The 12585-nt window shown below is 41.0% G+C and overlaps 1 protein-coding gene across 1 annotated transcript in view; it reads right to left on the bottom strand.

Annotated features, from left to right (window-relative positions):
• Nucleotides 1-1378: 1378 nt before the first annotated feature.
• The window catches only part of gabbr2 (gamma-aminobutyric acid (GABA) B receptor, 2), a 156629-nt gene continuing 145422 nt past the window's right edge, over nt 1379-12585 (bottom strand). Inside the window, exons 17-19 of the mRNA XM_056417837.1 lie at nt 12077-12206; nt 7245-7362; nt 1379-5158 (exon numbers count right to left, since the gene is read on the bottom strand). Coding sequence (XP_056273812.1) covers nt 4993-5158; nt 7245-7362; nt 12077-12206 — 414 coding nt within the window. The 3' untranslated portion in view covers nt 1379-4992. The remainder of the gene's footprint in view (nt 5159-7244; nt 7363-12076; nt 12207-12585) is intronic.

Genomic DNA, 12585 nt, shown 5'->3' with positions numbered 1-12585 from the left:
CGTCAGTAGAGAGTTAAATCGCTCTCCCACTTTGCGCGTTGTAATCCGAGTTTCTCTGCTTTGTATCCATCGCTGCTCCAGCCTTTTGGTGCACGTGGCCACCTCACGACGGCTGCTCGCCCTCACAGCGGATCACGCTGCCGGGAGCATAGCACCGTCATATGCGCTGCGTATTGAATGCAGGACATTGAAGAGATCCCCAAAGTGATCGCAGCGCGTCCTGAGGGGACTGACTTCACATGGCTGACTCAATGTCAATCCAATCCACTTAATATTGTAGCGATATTTCAGTCTGGACCAAAGAGTTCGACCAACAGCTATCCCTACAGAGATATGCAAATATTTCATTTTGTTCTACTTTTGAGTGAAATTCTGTGTAAATTTATTTTCGCAGCATTCAATTAATAGTCATTTAAATGTTCACACATCATCAAATACAGTTGTGACACTTAAGCCGTCATAGAAGCTCCTCTAAAGTTCATGTGTTTCCCTCTTCATCTCAATCCTGGAGTATAATATGAGCACGCGTGCATGAGTTGGGTGTTTGGATATGACACTGGCGCTCGTATACTTGCAATTCTGGTCTTCAACCAAGCGTTCTCCATGGGAGCCATCGCCTGTGAAAGAGGATACATGGACACTTCCCATCCACTGACACCCAGGTCAACTTAATCAAGCCGCCTTTCATTTGCACAGCGTGAGCCCGCTGAGACGAGAGAGAAGGTCATGCAGCGTTTACGCTCTTTGGAGCATTTCTTCCTGCGGAAGTTGCTCAGCACAATCTGGTTATCTTTGAATCGGTGAGCGGCGGCACAGCCATACTGGATGGAAAAGCTTAACTTTAGTCGATTATGCACTGAGATGAATGAACAATAATTTCAACCATTACAAGGTTATCAGATGTCCTGCAAAGTCAGAGATAATTTTTATTATTTTTGTATCATTTTATATTATATATTTATGTCATCAAATTGAAGATCTCAAACTATTGTGTGACACACTTTACGACCCCACTGATGTGTGTTGTCACCATACACCATTTTCTTTTGAACTAGTCAAATGAAGAAGGGAAACAGTTCAATATCCATGCCACTCTCATTCTATTTCCATGGGTGGATCTCTGCTCCTCTCTGAGGCTCTGAAGCGGTTTGCGACAGGTGGAAAACTTCTCAGGGAAGTTTTGGGAAAGGTTATGTATCCGTTTCTTAAGTCTGCCATAGATGCAACTAAAGACAGACATTTTGCAAATTCCACCTAAAGCAATTTGAAAATAGATTGATTTCTTAACTTATCTTATCTTGAACAATTGCGTGTGGACCAACATTATGAATGCAAACACAAAATGGAGAACGACAGGAATTATTCTCATACTTGAACGATTATTTTCAGTCTCACTTTATTTAACGATGATGTGAAAAGAAAAGGCTGTCCATAACATTCAGACAATAAAAGAAGAATGTTATTAAAATCTCCCCATAACAACTAATGGCTCAAAAAAATGTTCAGGTGATCCAAGTGTGATACTTATTTTCATACAACTTTTTCATATCTATACCTCATCTGTACATAACATAGTTACAGATACTGTAAAAAAACAAACAAAAAAACAAGTATCCTTGTGGCATATTAGTGAAATATTTCCTATGTAAAAATGAGAATGTACGTAAAGATCTTTTACATATACACAAATATATATATATATATATATATATACACACACACATATATATATATATATATATTTATATTCTTTCTGTAATAAGAAAACAAGTTATTGCCCCTCTTGATTGAACCTCTTAATTGAACTTAACTCCATGTGATACCACACATCAAACTGACAGAACGATAACAGTTCGGAGCTGTGTTTTTTCAATAAATATACGTCATATTGTTATATTTTTGGACATGTTTGTTTCGTGTTATCTAGAAACCCTGATAATGACACATACAAAGATATAATTATTTCCGCATATGTCACTTGATCAGCAAACTGAAAAGGTAGAAAGATGAGCAAGAAATGATGAGCCCTTGACCTACCTTATTTGCATTTTGACAAATGTTTCATCAATTTCTTCATCCAAAAAGTATTAAATTAATCTAAACAAAACAAAAATCAGGGCACGTAAACAAATACATGACAAAAAATAAAAAAAACGAGACCTGATGATCTGCATTTGGCTTTTTAGATCAACTAAAACAAGTTAATTCCTAATTTGGTAAATGCCAGCAGTGGGTTATTAGGATTGATCGTTTGCTGCTACTTTCACTTTATTGCCCTCAGTGAATAACTGCTAAACCAGTAGCATGTGTCGATATGATGATGTTGAGTCCACTGAGAATCTTGGCATTGACATGTGTGAGCTGATCAACAGGTTAAAATAACTTCAATCCAGGATTTTTTTTAAAGAAAAAAAAATCTAAATTATCGGTGAGAAGATGACACGACAGAGTGATTTTGTCACGACAGTTGCAAAAACAGAGGTAACTCTGTGAATTATACATTTCATTTCATGCCGTCTTGAGAAAGCCAAATACCAAATACTCCATACATGGACACCATCATGGGGGCATCAGCAAATTGTACACAATCACATATAATGTAATATATAAAATGTGCAGTTGGTTTTCTTTACCTGAAGGAAGAACCAACCCTCTGATAATGTCTCTCACGCGCTTGTCCGGTGACCGCAACGCTTTACTTGGCAAAGATGTGGGAGAAGCCATGACTCCTGAAGGTCTGTGCTCAGGGTTTCCCGGCTCCTGTGCTCAGCTGGGACTGGAAGGGGAGGAGCTCTCACTGGGAAGTCACCCTGATATGTCCGATAGCAGGTGGACCCCACTTGTCTCCCACTCCAATCCTGTGTCCTTAACCGGCCTCTCAACTGATGACCGTGTTTATGATCAGAGGTCAACTTGCAGAGGAAATCCACTCCAGCTGAAATGGAGCTTTCACCCAGTTCTCCCACACTGTCCAATGCATTGAGGCAATTGAATTTAAAGAAATCTATGACATGTTGTACACTTTACAAATGTGTGGCCAATGTTGTAGTTTACTGGGTCAGCGCCAGATTCACCTCATGTATGTACTGTGGGTCCTGCCGGCTACAATATAAGACAACAGGCACAGCGTTTAACAAACGCCTTGAAAACTAAAAACCAAGACACAAATGGTGAAACATATGCTAAGAACAAGCATCTTGCACTCCATAAGAAGTCATCTATTGTCTGGAGTCGGTTTGCGTTTTTCCTGCATGAGGACAGTTTACCAAAAAAGAAAAGGACGACAGCGTGTCGATGACCGTTTTACTCAGTGCAGCCTTCTTGGACCCAGCTCAACAGCACTGAGTTGCATTTCCATAGCAACTGAGGTATGTTCACTGTTGCTAAGTGTGAAGTGATTTTTCTCGACACTCAAAGTGACAGAAAGCCCCGTTTCTGTGCTTTATGCTCCATCAATGTGATCAGCAGTGGCGTCATCACCGTCTTGGAACTGAAAGTTACAGCCGTGTGGGGCGTATTACCCCCGGCTCCCATGTCTCCGTTGTCTTTACAAATGCTCACGGAAATTCAGGTCAACCATTTACTCCAAACTAGCTGTGGAACTGGGAGACATCCTTTCCAACATCACCTCTTGAATGTTATTTCTTCCAAATAAGTGATTGTGCCCTTTTTGCAATTGACATGAAGCCACCGGTCCTTGCCGCGAAGCTGTGAGGGCGATGTCAGATGGACTTCTTAACAGTCTATGGAGACCAATATGTGGGGATCAATATGACCAGGCTGTCACTAATGCCGAGTCTGAAGAGCACCTGAAGTCACAAGGTGCTCTCTTAAGTTTTGATCTGATTGTGTGCATTTCCTGGCACAAAACACACATAAATAACAACGATCGAACACTCTTCCGGTGCCTTTTAGCGCTATTTTCTAACATATGCAGCCTTGGAGGCCTGTTAAAAGGCAGCACATCAATATTCTGTATAACATGCTTTCTGAGGTCATATTAGGCAAGTTGTAAAATATGAAAGGCCTATGCAATGTCTGACGAGAAATCTCTGATGAAACCACTGGTGCAAATTTAGCAAAGTGGAAAAACAGAGTCATCTGCGTCTTTCTCCGAGTCAGAGGAATGGGCCCCTGGTGCCTTTTCATGTTCTGTGACTCACAAGCTTTGATGTTTCTTACTTTACTGCCCATAAGCTAAATTATCATCAATTACACACAAACCAATTCAGAACGCTTTCATACGCACAGCTAACCCTTCGTAAGGTTCCATGTCATGATCACCTGCTTCTGTTGCAGCTCTACGTTTAGAACTCTTTAATTGTCCATTCACAGCATATACAAAGCTTACAGTACATCAAAGTCAGAAATGATTATATATACATGTCTCCACAAGATCGGGAAGGGGGCGGGGGGGGTTATTGGATGATTTCCTTTGTTGGGTTTTGTAAAATCCTTTGTCTCCACACTGTATCCAGTCACTGAAGCAGTGAAATACTCAAGTTAGATGACGAGCTCACATGTAGATAAGGAACAGAAACAGACCATCCCCTCTCAAGCAGATCAGGCTACACGCCAACTCAGGGCCGGTCCACCGCTGCTCTGCTATTGGGGTGTCAGTGTGTCTGTGGTTGTGTGTGTATTTGAGTGTGTTTTTGTTTGTTTGACTGTGCATATGTGTATTTGCCTGGGCAAGGGGAGCGGACGAACGACGGGACATTGCTGTGAATCATGGGAGTTTGTAAGAGTCCATCGGTGCCCACTCTGTCTCCTCTCACCCCTTCCTGACGGAGGGTTTCAGTTCTCAAGAGAGGCTGGGGTGAAGAGGCACAAAGAGTGATACTCGGCCCCCGTCCCCCTCTTCTCCCCTTGTCCTCCTTGTTTCCGAGACAAAATACGCACATACGCTGACGATATCAGTCTATTAGTTGTAGAAAAAAAGAACCATACAAGTCTCTTCTGCAAAGAGCCAGGTGGGGGAGTGGATGAAGCTCACAGGCCAGAGACCATTACCCGGTAGGAGGGGGGCATGTGTCTGTGCCGTGGGCTGGAACCAGGGCTGCCGTTGGGGCTGGTGCAGCTGGCATCAACCCCTCCTATGGAAGGTAAGTATGCGTGGTGCAGGATGGGAAGCTGCAAGGACAGCCGGCGCTGTATGCTGCAGAGAGAAAAGAAAGGTTAGAATGTAAGAGATGGAGATAGAGAGTCATTAAGTACATTTACTCAAGCACACTGAAGTATCATGTGTGGGTACTTAGCATGCATGTATTTCTTTGTGACTTTTCAATTTGACTGAAAACTTGAAATAAAATAAAATGTTAGCTGGCCTACACTCCCGCCCACCACTCTGACCTCCACATATTTGCTTTCCGTCCATCTAAAACTTGATGCATCAGCACACAACACTTTTGATGTAAATCTGCTGCAAAATTCAATATGAATGTAATTATTTACTAAAAAATACATAACCTTTCCACAGTTTCTTTCAAATATGGAGTTGGACACACAAATGTGTCGCAAGTGGTTGTCAAATGAATGTAAAAGTGCTTTTTTAAAAATTTCTATCTACAGTACACCTTTGAACCACATGAAATATTGTTCTGACAATTGTAGCCTACTTTTCACATCTTATACGAAAGGCTCACATACAGTTTTTGCTTTATTGATGAATGGAAAAAATCTAGGATCAGTAGCCTAACTTATTTAACTGATGAGAGGAAACAAAACAAATGACATAGCCTGTTAACTCTGCCTGAATGCATTTATTTGGTCTCTTTTCTAAAGTATTTGGAGTATATGTTTTCAATAACACATTTGTAAAACCAGTGATCAAACGTATATCTCTTCAAAATGGCTGGTTCATCTATTCAAGTTATTATAAGGGGCTGCGGAAATGGAAGTGAAAGAGTTCAGGAGCTATCACTGTCACAGTAACACAGACACGATGGGTCACAACAGCAGAGAATAGTCCATGGAGACCGAAGCACGTTTTCCAATAGTGTTTCCTGTATTATTTAGCACCCTCGGTCCCTTCTCCACTTCTCCTTACTCAACCATTAATCCGCTGTGCCTCTCAGTTTCTGGGATCATCCGACAAAAAGAACATCTCGGTTCTGCCTGCTGTGACAGTTCTCACCTTGCGCCACTGCCAGCCGTTTGCAAGAAAATTACATAACCAAATGGCAGTTATCTAAACAAATTAAGAGAGGGTGATGAAATCCTAGCTCAACCAGTGATAGACGGAGAGAAACGTTTCCATTCGCTAAACTTCATAATATTAACGGGTCTCGTCAGTTGTCCTGAGCAGATCTATTTGGGATGGAAACACCTTTTTCATGAAGGACATGTTTACCTTTTTTTAATGTCAAATTTGACCCAGACAGGACATTCAACATGCACCCGGTGTGGGACTTTCGCTAGCATTCACTATGTCTTTCTTCATTCTTACCATACCTCTTTTCTCACTTCTTTATATACATCTCTTCTTGTCTCTCCCGCTGCCTCGTTGTCTCTCTACCCTCAATGTGATCAAACATTTATGCGGCACGGGAATAGCTCCAAGAGTTCCTTTACTTCTCCTCCCCGTCTATTTCCAGAGCTGCTTCCAAAGCGAACTGTAAATCACTGGTTACATAAGCCTCTGTGAGTCTCTACCTCCTATTTTCTCTCCTCTGTCTCATTGTCATCCGTGTCTTAATCCATCTTCTCTCTGGGACTGCCCTGTCGACAATATTTTACCCCATCCTTGTCAGCTGTCTCTCCCATCTCCATCAATCTGTCTCTCTATATTACACTTTCTTCTCCTGAGTCTAGTTAACCAAGTGTAGGAGGGTAAACTCTCACTGAAGCAGGAGGGAAAACTCAATGAACACACACATAGATAAAGTCAACGTCCCTCAGCTTTGCTGTGTGTAATACCATCGTCTCTTGCAAGTTGGACCAACACAGCAATCCACTGCGTGTCTATGCATACACACACACAAGCACAAGTGTGTGTGTTTGACTGAGGATATATGCTGCAGTAAGTCCAGCATGGTGGAACTATACACATACACGCTGTGTGGTGACATGAATGTTGATGTGCGTGGAAGAGAAAAGCACAGGACCAGTCCATGCTAATGCAGAGCTCTGTTGCCAGAGCAACCGCCTGAGAACTATGTGTAGTCTGATGGAGAAGCTGAAAAGACAGTTGGGCAGGGAGTAGGACATGGGGGTAGAGGTGCTGACGAAATAGAAACGCTCACTGTTCGGGCGAGTTTATATCCTCGAGGGGACCTCTGTTTATTCTGGAAGGATCCATGGAGCCCCACTGCGCCTGAGGTTTCTGCTCCAGGTGATTCTTCAGTATCGACTTCTCCCCATCTGCAATGGAAACACATGGAGGAATTGTAAAAGATATGATGGGCACGCTGGAGGGATGATATCGCCCGGCTGGCCTAGGAACGCTTCACGATCCCCCGGAATGAGCTGGAAAACGTTGCTGGTGAGAGGGAAGTCTGGGTCAGTCTGCTGGGTCTGCGGCCCGACCCGAACTAAGCGGATGAGAATGGATGGATGGTGGATGATGGGCGGAGTCAAATGGGCTGTCATAACTAACTGCTGGTTCCTGGGTACATGGCATGTTAATACATTACCAAACACTTGTATTCCCTGGGTTATTATTAATACACAGTTCATTCACACCACAGATGTCAAATCAATCTTGCAAACCACAACAAGCAACAATGTTGTAGTCAAAACCACCTGAACAAAGACAGAGTCTTGACCAGGACCAGAGTGTATCAAGACTCAGGCAAGACCATTACTCTGAGGGGTGGGGACCGGGTCAAGAACGAGGCCAGACCCCCTCACTACAACATGCAAACCTGCACTTCAGTGGCACTTAGATAGCACTTACTTACTTTATTTTTGTAGTTTGACTATGGAATGGAATGTTACTTCCTATTCTTGTTGTTCTGTAGTTTGTACTCTAGGTTGAAATGCACTTATTGTAAGTCGCTTTGGATAAAAGCGTCTGCTAAATGACATGTAATGTAATGTAATAGAGGCACTCCTCAAATTGATCCACAATCCTATAGAAAACTAATGAAGCTTCTTCCTAATTCACCTCTTAATTACCAACTATGTGTGTATAGGAAACGTCTTGACAAAATAATCGCAATGAAAAAGTTTAGTTTTGTGTGTTACAAACAAATTCATATGATAATCACATTTAGTGACTGAAACAGACCATCACATATGCAGGGGGATTTTAAAGCCCAGGGGGAAACTAAAACTTACTCCAGTTTGGGACAAATTCCAAAAGTGAAAACAAGTGCAAAGAGAAAGAAAGTAAGGAGTGGTAAGGTAGAAACAAAGAACCCTTATCCAGAGAGGAACACAGGACATTGATTTCTGTATTCTAAACAGTATTATACGATTTTTAAAAACTGTACCTGACGAGTAATGGGATGATCTCTTTCCCCCAACAGTTTGCTCTCCAGTTGTCCCAGATTTCGCAGCATTGCTGACCTGATCTACTGATCACTTTCAGATCGATGAACTATTTTTAAGGCGACTAGTCGTCTTTACATTTAAAGAAAAACCTTGTAGCTCTCAGAGTTGCGTTAAAAGCACAGACACATGTGTATACCCTTCTTTATGGATTCAGAATAGGTGTTCATGCCACAAAGAAAGCATTCGCTTGGTGATTTTATTTATTTCAAATGTCGATAGACCACAGCCCTAGGCTGCTGCTTAGTTTACCGGAGTCTTGGGTTGAAAACATAACCAAATGACTGCCATGTACCATGAGGAAGATGATAAACATGATGGCTGTTTAACAACAACAATGACATCTAACTTTTCAGTCAAAATTATTTCTGTTCTCAGCAGTTAATCTGTCAGAAAACTACACCTTATAACTGTCAACCACTATCATGAAGACAGACTAGAGAGAGAGAGAGAGCAACACAGAGAGAGAGAGGCGTGGATGGCTCTCTTATGAATACTGATGGCTGCAGTTTGAAGCAGGCGATTATGATGACGATGATGAAAATGATGATGATGATGGTGATGATGAGGATGACTGCCAAACACAAACAGATGGAGGGCAAATATTATATGCTGGTGATCTTTGAAGGAGGCTTGATAACCTGTGATTGTATTTCCATAATGTCAGATTGACTTTCTCTTAGTCTGATCTCTCTTTTTCCTACTTCTCTCCTCACGAGACCATCGTCGTGAACAGTTTCCCAACCGAGACTCCAATGCATTGTTCTGTGTGAGTAAGAAAAGTAATAGCAAGGTCAGTCAATCGCTAAATAGGTTATTCTTGCTTTGAGAGAGCTATAACTCTATCAAGTATTAATTCATCCGTCCGTTAAACAAATACTTGATGACCGGAGCCAGAGTATGAATTAAAGACAGCCCTTTCTTTATTTCATCTGATCCCTATGCCCCAGAGGAAAACGGATCATTTCTCCACCAGCATCAGCATGTTTTCCTGCTTCGGGAAATAAACTGTTGATATCATGGATTTCTAATCCTTTCTTTTGGATGGCAAGTACGCTCCAAAATTCAGCTATCTGTATCTTTTATTTTTTTACGATTCCCAATGCACTTATTACTACCGGTACTTCAACATGTGGTGGCAATGTGAGAGGTATTTTTGCTCCTTCACCCAAAACAGTCTTTTAAAAATATTTATTAATCGGACACAAATTTAGAGAAGACGGATACAGATTAGAGTTTTTTATAAAAATATTTCTGTCAACGAACACCTGAATTTTTTTCTTTTGCATTGTGTTTTGATGCTTTTAATGGTTTTATGTGAAGCACGTGTTGCCTTGTTGTTGAAATGTGCGATAAATAAACTTGCCTTCTCAGTATACTTTAGAAAGATTATTTTTTTTAATGGATAATTTTAGAATGTCTTTGTTTAAATAATGCAAGCTAATTATTATCAGGTTATATGACACACTCTTTCTTGATGAATGAGAACATAATTCACTATATACAGGTTTTCAACCACATTTGAACCTTGATTCATGACTAAAAAAACATATCAAACTTACAATATTTGATGCAGTATTCTGCTGAGGCTCCATCTAAGATAATCCAAAGATCTCACAGATGGTAGCTCATAAACTAATTATATTCTAACCAAAAATAATCTTGGCACTGACTTTAACTCTCTGCGTTCCATAAAAAGACAACACTAAGCCACTCCGTCAACAAATTGTCCAACGACAAATACACATTCTTATTTTAGATCACTCGTTATAAGACAAACACCGGGTGTGTAGGGCAGAGAAATTGGAACACAACAAACCTAAACACAAAGAAGAGGCATTTGACACATTTGGTGAATGTACTAACGAACTGCTATAGCGTAACTATGAATTTTTTACAGATGAGGAACTCCTCAAACAATTCCAACACATTCTGCTCCCAATCAGCAGAAGGAGCGCAGCTGTTTTTCTCCTTTACCTTCCCAAACTCAGACAGATCCATTACTAGAGAGCGGCTTTGTGCCGGCGTGTGCATCGGACGTGCTGAAGTACATCCCATCACCATCACCCTGCGTCTGTTAAAACGGTGCAGCGTGCAAAGCGATGCTGCTGGGGTGTAAAGATTCACTGATTCAATTTGAGGAGCCCGGCTTCATAATGTCTAAGATACAGCTGCATCAATTTAAACAGACTTTATCGAGCAGAGATTGGAAGTGGTAAAGAAATCACGCTCTGACAAAGAGGGAGATGAGTGCATCTTTAGATGTTAGCACCTGATGTGTTACGCCTTTTGTTTCCCAACGCTTGTCTGACCCAATGATGGCTCACCTTAAATAACCCCTTTTATCTTCTTTAATCTTCTCACTATTGTTTTCTAAAATACATTGTTCAACACACAGAACACAACATCCCACACACCAAATAAGTGCAACAATCAAGTGTGGACTCACATAACGGGCTTCATAATAAAAGGTGGGAGGGTGGTGTGACTGCAGTGTGTGTAAAACTTGCTAAGCATCAGTGGAGAGTGCAGGTACTCTTCCTAATCGTATGACTAATCCCAAGAAACGTCACAGACTTGCTGTCAGACAGAGTACTCATGTGTCCCTTCTTCACCTGCAGCTGACTGGAGCTCCAGTTATGTAAAAAAGTCACAATATTTCTTCAAGCTGCTGCTTTGAAAGCAGCATTAAAATCCTTTTCGAAAGCCACTGAATATGCAGACGTAACTGCATAAATAAAGTTAAACCGAAGAATAAGCACCGCCCCTCATTACATTTATACACATTACTATATTTTAAATTGTATTAGACTGATCACACTGAAGACAGGACTGAATTGCATCATACTGAGCTGCTCATTTTTGGTTTTTATCTTGGTCTACTCATCTAATCCAGTTCCAGCCACGAGCAGCAACATCAACCAACTCAGCTGAGCAACTCCAGTCCGTTAGGGAGGAAGTGATGACATGACATGGGTTGTATTGATTGTTCTGGAGAGCATCAACACATCAGGAGAGTAAGTAATGTGTGTTTTATTTCACGCCCACCAAACATCAACTCTATTTCTCTTGATAGGTCTTTGTGAGATTCTATCTTTCTATTCATTGTCTGGGCCGAGACTTTTGATTCTGCCCGCTCCACCTTGTTGATGACTTTGTCTGGCATCAATAAATCATACAAGTCCTGTGCTTTTGGTATCTGCCGATACCGAGTAAGATCCGATACCAGTGTTTGATTGATAAGCTGTATGTCTCACTGCGTGGATGAAACTGAGATACATTGGTTATGTATAAAGCAACATCAGGTTTGACTTTACGTTGACATAACAATTCCTTTAATTTCCTAACTTTGGACAACAACATGTAAGACCTAAATACATACATATAAATGTACTGAATTGTTTGTTATTAAAATAATGCTATCCAATACCAGTATCAGACCGATATACGATATCCATATTGGTATCCGGTGTTTCTCTATGAGGTGAAACATTGTCCTGGTGTTTTGTAAGTACTGAATGCTGAACATGGGAGGCGTCACGCCTGAACAGGGCTGTAAGGAAACACACGGTCAGTGTCTCACCTTTACCGTCTGTAAAGTTGCGTATGCTGAGGATGTTGTTGGCATCCGGGTAATGGTTCTGTTTGATGTAGGGAGTTTTCTCTGGGGTGTCCTGCAGCTGCATGGTCACTTCTTCCAGCTCTTTGTCCAGCTTTTTAAAACAGGAAATACAAAAAAAAACATTAATATTAATTTATTTAAGTTTTATTGGGTAAAACAAGTACATTATGATCAAAAACTGAACAGACTTCAGTTACATCAAGTTTGCATAAACCATTCAAAGACAGCCTAACTTCAAGTAGGCTTCATGGTTAACAGCCAAACATTACCTAGAGGTGATCTATTGATAACTTATTTTTATTTCAAAACATAGTGAAGAAAGGAAAAGGCCATAATCCTTTTACGTGTCCTTACTAGTATCTGAGTAGCTCCTGATTTGCCACGATTGTGACAAAAGTTATTTATAACAGCAGTAACTCCCCTCTGAGAGATCCGATTAAAAAGCTATGTTTTTTATCACTCAATGTCAG

Source organism: Pseudoliparis swirei, chromosome 1 (genome assembly GCF_029220125.1).
Source record: "Pseudoliparis swirei isolate HS2019 ecotype Mariana Trench chromosome 1, NWPU_hadal_v1, whole genome shotgun sequence".
Classification (NCBI taxonomy): domain Eukaryota; kingdom Metazoa; phylum Chordata; class Actinopteri; order Perciformes; family Liparidae; genus Pseudoliparis; species Pseudoliparis swirei.
This window is presented reverse-complemented; position numbering and strand designations above follow the sequence as displayed.